The 8491-nt window shown below is 38.2% G+C and overlaps 3 protein-coding genes across 3 annotated transcripts; 1 reads left to right on the top strand and 2 right to left on the bottom strand.

The window, feature by feature from the left end:
- Positions 1-19: 19 nt before the first annotated feature.
- On the top strand, positions 20-3674 carry CBG06352 (the record flags this gene model as incomplete). Its single annotated transcript, XM_002647265.1, has 7 exons — positions 20-316; positions 361-441; positions 579-906; positions 1147-1500; positions 2429-2765; positions 2809-3304; positions 3354-3674. The coding sequence occupies 7 exons, from the start codon at positions 20-22 to the stop codon at positions 3672-3674; spliced, it is 2214 nt and encodes a 737-aa protein (XP_002647311.1).
- A 102-nt stretch (positions 3675-3776) lies between these two features.
- CBG06351 lies at positions 3777-5131 on the bottom strand (the record flags this gene model as incomplete). Its single annotated transcript, XM_045237126.1, has 4 exons — positions 3777-4028; positions 4082-4237; positions 4307-4799; positions 4848-5131. The coding sequence occupies 4 exons, from the start codon at positions 5129-5131 to the stop codon at positions 3777-3779; spliced, it is 1185 nt and encodes a 394-aa protein (XP_045093190.1).
- Positions 5132-6714: 1583 nt separating this feature from the next.
- CBG06350 lies at positions 6715-8283 on the bottom strand (the record flags this gene model as incomplete). Its single annotated transcript, XM_002647263.1, has 4 exons — positions 6715-6958; positions 7358-7603; positions 7647-7726; positions 8047-8283. The coding sequence occupies 4 exons, from the start codon at positions 8281-8283 to the stop codon at positions 6715-6717; spliced, it is 807 nt and encodes a 268-aa protein (XP_002647309.1).
- Positions 8284-8491: the final 208 nt, after the last annotated feature.

The raw sequence follows: 8491 nt of genomic DNA, 5'->3' as shown, positions 1-8491 counted from the left end.
CGGCATTTTCGAGGAATTGATGTGTGTTAAAGAAGACAATGCCAAGTTTGAATGGTATTTTGCTAACAAGCAGCTGAAAGACCTGACAATCGAATGCAACTCTATAGAAGCAGCATTCGGATCGGAGCTTGTTTGCGAGTGTGGTGCTTTTCCACGAATCAATAGCAGAGAAGATCTGGAGAAGTATGACCGAAAAGGCGAATATAAGGGTGTGCCGATTGGTGCGAATAGTTGGTCGGCAAGCTGCAAATTTTATATGGAATGGGAGAAAGGATACAGTGCAGTGGTGTTCAGCGCGAACTATGACCCAATTAGAGTACGTTTTAAATTGTCTAAAGTTGTTTAATTGAAATTTTTCAGTTGACTGGAAATTACATCACATGCACCTATAACCCGTTGACCAATTGGCTCCGATCCTGGTTTGTGAACAGTGTCCGACTGGTGAGCCCGGCAGGGGCTTGTTTGTCTCTCCATGAAACTCCATGAAATAACTTCACAATAAATTTTTGTAACATTTGACATGATGTGTTTCTGTTGAGAGTTATACACAATAAAAAAATAATTTTGAAGTAGTATAGACAAAAGTTCTTCTAATCCTCATTTTCTCACCAACAGATCACAGCTGTTGGGTCCGGCAGCCTAAACCAACAACATCTTCACCGATATCTTCAACACCTCCGCCGATCCCGATAGGAGACTGTAAATGTCCACCTCTCAAAATGTACAGTATGAACGATTTCATCAGCAACAACGAGGGAGGCAAATACTTAAAAAATCAACAGTCTTGGAATCCAACAATCAGCGTCGACAAAGATTTGTGTACATTCAATGTTCAATGTGATCCGATTCCAGGTGTTCCAAACTACTACACTGTTGGTTTGAGAAGCAAAAAGGAGCCCGATTTATGTGAGTTTAAGGATTCGAGAAAGGTCCCAGAAAAATAAATGTGTTCAGATCAATAGAGTGATCAACAATAAAAATACTTTTGTTGAGCAACCGAGATACATTGGCTCTTTAGATTGCCGTCCTCATACCGATGGAGCCCATCAATGGTATTTTCATGATTATCCAGTTTTTGACCTGGGATTTGCATGTGTTGCTGACGTGAATAGTTTCAAGTGCCAATAATTAAAGTTAAAGATCCAGTGAAAGTCACTTCATGCGATCTGCCGGCCCATCAAGGTTCCTTGCACAATTCCGAGTGTCCCGATAACTTGTATCCAATGCTTCACTCCACGGATGCTTATATCACAACGGGCGGAGCTCGGAAACCTGAAGACGGATTTTTCGAGGAATTGATGTGGGTCAAAGAAAACGACACCAAGTTTGCATGGTATTTTGCTAACAAGCAGCTGAACAGTCTATGGATCGAATGCAACTCTCTAGAAGCAGTGTTTGGAGCGGGTTCTAAATGCGAGTGTGGAGCTTTTCCGCAAATCAACAACAGAATTGATCTAGAGAATTATGACCGAAAAGGCGAATACAAGGATGTCCAGATTGGTGCGAACGAATAGTCAGCAAGCTGCAAATTCAATATGGAATGCGAGAAAGGATACAGTGCAGTGGTTTTCAGCGCGAACTATGACCCAATAATAGTAAATTTCAAAACGTCTAAAATCGTTAAATTTAAACTTTTCAGTTGACTGGAATTACATCACATGTACCTATAACCCGTTGAGCAATTGGCTCCGAGCTTAGTTCGTGAACAATGTCCAGGTGGTGATCCCGGCAGCGGCTTGTTTGTTGCTTTCTCAAACTCCTTGAAATAACTGCACAATACATTTTTTGAACATTTGAAATGATGTGATTTTGTTAAGAGTTATGTAAAAGAAAAATATTTAATTGCGAATTATAATGAGCCAGGTTTTAAAGATGCTGCGCCGGTGCCTGCTGATCTTCCATATGAAACTCTTCCCAGTTCCGCCTTCAAATTTTTTGACTCTATTTCAGTTTAGGGTTCTCAAAAAATTAGAAGAGATCGACTGGGATCAGAAAAGTTTAGCGCACTTTTATAGGAGGCTCTTAGAAATACTTTTTGAAAAGTAAGAAATCCTAAAAAGTAAAAGACGTAAAAGGACCTTATTCAGCATATAATTCTGTACATTTCATTAGTTGAAAAATCTTTGAACCCTTACGAAAACCCTCCTTCAAGATACAATTCATTTGACCCTTTGATCTTTACTGCCACACCGAAAAGGAGTGTTAAAAGGAAAATATATGTGTTCTTTCGATTACACAGAATGTGTTGTTTACTGTTTCTGAATCTCTCGACGTTTTCTTCTCTCTCCCTTTTTGATTTCTGATTGACCTTTTATTTTTTTTTTGTTATTCAGTCAGTTTTCGGTTTCACGACTCATATACTGTTGCGAATTTCGTTTCTTATAGATTTTTTTTCTCTCATCTGATTCTTATTGTTAGTATTGTTCAGAAAACCGTGACTTCTCTACCGTTCATAATTTTGATATGGCGAAACCGGTCACCAAAGACCAAAATCTCATTGCCGAGACCAAATTTGGCTTGGATTATTTGAACACTTTGTCATCTGGCAATCAAGAATCTTTGGTTTTTTCTCCGCTATCAGTGTCGCTGGCACTATCTCTGGTACATTCCGGAGCTAAAGGAGAGTCGAGAGCTGAAATCGAGAAGGTTCTACTGGGTGGAGCCGATTCTGAAAGTTTCGTGAAATACTATTCAAATTTGTCAAAATCTCTAAAAACTGCTGAAAATGAGACGGAGGTGTGTGTAGCAAATCGAGTGTTCTTAAGGTGAGGATAAGAAGAGTTTTAAGCGTTATACGGAGATTTTCAGAAACACTGTTCAAATCAACAAAGAGTACCTTACTGAAATTGCTGAAAATTACAATGCAGGTGCCGAATCCCTCGATTTGGAAAACCCAGAATCCGCGGAAAAAATCAACGCCTTCATTCGAGACTCTACTCATGGAAAACTTGACAACCTGGTTTCAACGGATTCAAATTCTGACGCTGTTGCTCTTCTAGTGAATGCTATCTACTTCAAAGGGAAGTGGGATGAAGAATTCGAGATGGATTTGACATCTCCAAGAGAATTTACTTTGAAATCTGGAGAACTTATGGCAATCCCGTTTTTAAGAGAGATGGAAACCGATCGATTATACTCGTCAGATGAAAATTTCCAAACACTTGTTTTGAACTACAAGGATGCAAGTTTCAAATTTGCGGTTTTCCTACCAAAAGTTCACAATGGGTTGGCAAATGCGATGGAAAATTTGGATGCTGACAAATTCCAGAACTTGCTGAATAGTGCAGAAAGAACCTATATGAATGTGAGTTCATTCTCAAAAAACGCCAACAAAATTTAAGAAGTAATTCCAGACTGAAATCCCAAAATTCTCCATTGAAAAAGAGCTGAATCTAAAAGAAACCCTACAAACTCTAGGCATTACTGAAATCCTCTCCGACCAAGCTGACTTATCTGGAATCGCTGAAAACATCAAAATCTCTGATGTCACGCATAAAGCGTTGGTTGAAGTGAATGAGGAGGGTACCACTGCTGCAGCAGCTACAGTAATCAAAGCAGTTCCGATGTGTTTAAGAATGGAGCAACCCGTCGAGTTCAAGGCGAATCATCCGTTTTTATTCTCTTTGGTTCGAGATGGACATCCACTGTTTTTGGGAGTTTTTCATGGATTCTAACTTTTATTTTTAAATAAAGAGATATCGATCGAATTTCCAATAAATTATCCATAATAAAAACACGAAACATACAAACATAATTAGACATGTGGTCCATATTAATTACCCTCTATATACGCCCATGTAAATTGAATGATTCAAATAGCTCAAAGCAAACAAGAATGGGTGATCTGCCTTGAATTGAAATGGATTTCCAGTACGAACTATTGGAAGGACGCGGATGGTTTTCGCGACCGTAGCACCGCATCCAATCGATGTAGAGGCTCCGTTTGGAGTGGCACCAGCTCCGATTCCTGGTGACGCTGCTGGACTATCTTGGAATGTGCATCCTGTACCGGTACCGGATTCGGAGAGCTGGAAAAATCACAATGAGAGGGAGGATATATAAATTTTGGAAGTATATGAACCTGAATAGAGGATTTGTGAATTCCTTCCGATAATTTTGCTTTATCAGCAATTCCAGAAAGATCAGCGAAGTCGGAGAACATCTCGGTGATTCCAATCGCCTTGAGGGAGTTCTTCAGGGAAAGACGATAATTGACGGAGAACTTTGGGAGCTCGGTCTAAAATTCGAGAATTCATAGAAATTTTGGGACCATGTAAAACTTGTAAAGTTGATAAAGTTGCCTTACATTGACCAATGTTGGTTTCACATTATCCAGAAGGTTCTCAAATCTGCGGTTGTCCAATTTCTTGAGCGCATCGTTTAACCCATTTCTTCGTTTTGGTAGGAAAATTGACAATTGGAATCTTGGGTCCACATATTTCAATGTTAACACTTGGAAGACGTCATCCGATGAGTATCCACGAATACTGTTATCTGCTAACATTCCCATTAGAACACCCTCACGTTCATTTTTATGGAAAAGTTGTTTTCCTGGAAGTTGAGGGAATCCATCTTCCCATCCACCTTTGAATGACATTGCGTTTATAAGAAGGCCATTGGCACTTCTGATAGAGTCCTGGCAAGTGATAATTCTTTCGATTTTTCCTTTGGTTGAAGATTTGACATAGCCATTAATTTTTTGCATGGCGTCCGAGGTACGGAAGTCTAAAGCACGGGCTTCTGATCCATAGTTCAGAGAAATGGCAGATAAGAACATTCGTTTGGCAGTTGAACCTCTCCTGAAAAACCATATCTCGTTTACCAAAGTCAAACCCTGACCAACTCACTTTAAATAAAGTCTATTTGCTATGTTGACCTCCACTCCATTAATTCCCTTCTGCAGGTTTTTGTAAACATTCGAAAAATGATTCACGAACTGACAATTGTTGCAATTGGCCTTGTTCAGCAGTGAGTTCTCGATTTGCTTCTTCGAGTTTCCGAGTGCTCCAGTATGAACCAAAGCGAGTACCAAAGCAATTGACACTGGTGAAAACACCAAAGACTCGTTATGAGCAGCTGGAAGAGTTTTCAAGAAGTTCAGACCGAGCTCCGACTCGGCTTGATAGTACATTGCTCAGGAAATATATGCACTGAGAGCAAAAAAGTGCTTTTATACGGGAACCGTGTGTGTTGACACAAACGAAAAGACCCTAAAAGCGGTTTTGTAGACTTTGAGCGGGACTAAAGGAATATCAACAGCTTGACCACCCACAGATCGCCCACACCTTCGGAAAAGAAGGTATCTTCTTGTTAAGGAGACAAAGAACAAGATTAAAAGTCAATATTATCTGAGATTGGTGGCTCACGCTAATGAGAGGTTGAACTAGACTACATATGTAGGCCGAAAAATGTTTCACATTCTTTGGTTGAGCAAGGTTCTCTTTATTTGTATCAAATTGAAGCGTACGTCATAATCTTGGTGTGGTCATTTCCGATCAGTAAAATTTGAAGCTAGAGATTCAAAGAGTTAAGTTTTCAAGAAGATATACAGTACCGGTCAATAAGATATACAAACATTTATTTTTCGGTGAATTTCGGTCACTTTGACAATTTTCAGGAGTCTGTAGCTCGACTGTTAAGTTTCCGATCACTCTGAAATTTTTAGAGAGTGTAAAACAGAACTGGATGATAAACTTTGCATACACATAGATTTTCTAAAATGCCTAGTTTGTCAGCTATTTGGCGATTTTGAAATATACCCTTTTTTGACCCGTTTTTATACCAAAAAGGTGTCTTTCAGAAATCGGCCAATATCTAAAAAACTAGCAATTTAGAGAAAATTGTGTGAATGCAGTTTTTTTCAAACTAGCAGAGCTCAAGACTCCTGAAAATGGTCAAAATGGCCAAAAATATACTGATAAGTTCGTTTTGTGTATTTTATTTACCGGTACTGTAGTACCAAACAAACATGTTTAAATTTCGCCAAACGGAAACAAGTCAATTGAGCAGCTCTGAAAGAGTAGTCTAGACTTGTTCAATTTGTCTGAACATTTCAGATAACGCTAATCAACACTAGAGCTTCGTTTTTGTAATTGACAACTTTTTTTAGTTCCAAGCCAACGAAACGAGATAATTGATTTGAAGAGACATATATCTCATTTCAACTCCAGTCAATTTTCGGTTTACGATTTGAACTCTAAAAATGAGTACTCTCTTATCCCACGCACCTTCCCAAACCTTTTTTCAGAAAGTCTGAACCCCAAATTTCTAAAAACTGTTTATTAAAAAATTCGACACATTTTTGTTCTTCTGGTCTGTATGTAGATTCAACTATCACAGTTTGACCATTTCTCAATGTATGCTTGATACGTGGGTGGTCAAGACTTCGGTGTTCCCCCTCCCGCCGAATCGGAAATCCAACAGACTATAAGACCAGATCAATTTTTGATCTGTTTGCGTTTCCTTCTCCAAAAAACGGAATGTTTAGTCTGCACCTTGAATTTCCTACACTTTGCTTATTACGATTATTTGGGTACATGCTAAACTGGAACTTCGATTAATTGTAACTAAATTTTTTTTTATTCAAGATTAATATCCATTATCGAGTAAATAAGAAAAAGTGTACAAAACAGTACAAAGACAATTCTCACAAAAGGGGTTTTCAAATATTGTGCTCAAACTTCCAAATCAAAATGAGCAATACATAAGAAACTTCTATTCCTTCTCTTTCTTTCCATTCTCTTTCTTCTCCTTCTTAACAATTTCCTCCATTTTCTCTCCAATTTTCAACATTTGACGAATCCATGTGGGTTGAGAAACGATGCCAAATCCATGAGTAACATTTGAAAATATCTCCATTTCACGATTGAATTTTCGATTTTGAGATGATTTCGGAACCAATCCAGTGAGTGGTGGAACTACTGATGAGAATGCGGAAGATAGAGATGACATACACGTTCTGGAATTTCAGAAAAATTGGAAAATCAGAGACTATTCTTTAAAGCGCACCGAAAATCCATTTTCTACGACTACTCTGAGCCTAATTACAGCAATTTGAAAATTCGAAAGAAGACACACAGAGAAACGAGACTGTCTGACAGGCTGCGTCTTTTTATATGAATGAGAATAACCCGGCTCGAAAGAATCATTGTGAAACATATCAAAAACTTATTATTGTGAAAGATATCAAAAACTTGTCAACTGATAAATTATTTATGACAATAATATTATCACCAATACTTTATCAGTTATCAAGTTTTTGATATCTCTCACAGGAATCGAGATGATTGAGCTCAAAGTTAACGATTTGAGTTGGCTTCTATTAGAGGATATGCGGTAATAAACATAAAAAACTCACTCAAAACCCTCAAAATCCAACTTATCGTCTTCCAGCTCATCGACAACTTCCTGAGCAATCTGATTACTGTTATATTGCTCATCAACAAGCTCCTCCATATCTTTTGCCATATGAATAGCCTCTCCTTCAACCAATGCAAACATTTGATTGGGAAACACTTCCGTTTGTCTCTGATTCAATTTCAATGTCACCCCTTTTTGTTCCAATTGCTTTCGAAGAATTTCCCCGCCAGCTCGGGATTTTGCTCTGTAAAATAATCGATTTTGGAATATTCCTAAACGTTGCTCACCTTCTCAAATTCTGTGCCATACTAGAGCTGTTGAGATTCTCGGGACCAAACAGACGTCTTCTCACTTCCTCGGTGGTAACCTGGGACGTTTTTTTTTTGAAAATTTGAAAATTGTGATTTTATGTTTTATTGAAATCGCTTATAAATTTAATTGGAGTATTTTAAAAATCAAGTTTATATTTTGAGTTTGAGACGAGTATGGTAATTCCGCGTTGAGAGACGCAGACAGCCAGACACTCTCGTTTCTCTGCGTCTCTCCATTCTCCATTGAAAACTTCAAATGTCTATAACTCGGCTCAAAATAATCGTAGAAAATTGATTTTCGATGGAGTTTGCTGACATTTTTTGGACTTTCAAGCAATCTCCAAAGCAATATCAATCTAAAAATTTTCTGAATTACCTGATAGGTAATAGATTCGGTGTGATGAGAAAGTCTTCCCGAAACCTCCTCAAATACATCCTCCTTGCTTGGAATTTCTGTTTCGAATCCATTTGGAATTTGTTCATTTTGAGAGCCAATTTGAGCGACAACGTCCTTCTTTGGCAATTTCTCGGGTTTCTTTTCTTCGGTTTCTGGCAAATTTTGGGGATTCACCAAATTTGGAAATAGTGCTTGTAGGAGGCTTGCCGGAATCATTTTGGACACTGAAAAAAATGAAATGGGCAAAGAATGAGCAAGTTTCTGAGGTTCTGGAGAAAAAGAAAAAGAAAACAAATAATAAAAAATTACTCATAAAAAATTCGATAAAAAGACTGAACCTCCCCGCGCGAAAGTTTGATCTATTGGGTTAGATATTTTCTCTTAATAAGTCTGGACCCTTTTCTCGAAATATGAGGTCAGCGAG

Source organism: Caenorhabditis briggsae (assembly GCF_000004555.2).
Source record: "Caenorhabditis briggsae complete genome, chrV, whole genome shotgun sequence".
Classification (NCBI taxonomy): domain Eukaryota; kingdom Metazoa; phylum Nematoda; class Chromadorea; order Rhabditida; family Rhabditidae; genus Caenorhabditis; species Caenorhabditis briggsae.
Note: the sequence above shows the minus strand (reverse complement) of the source record. Positions and strands in the feature narration are given on the sequence as shown.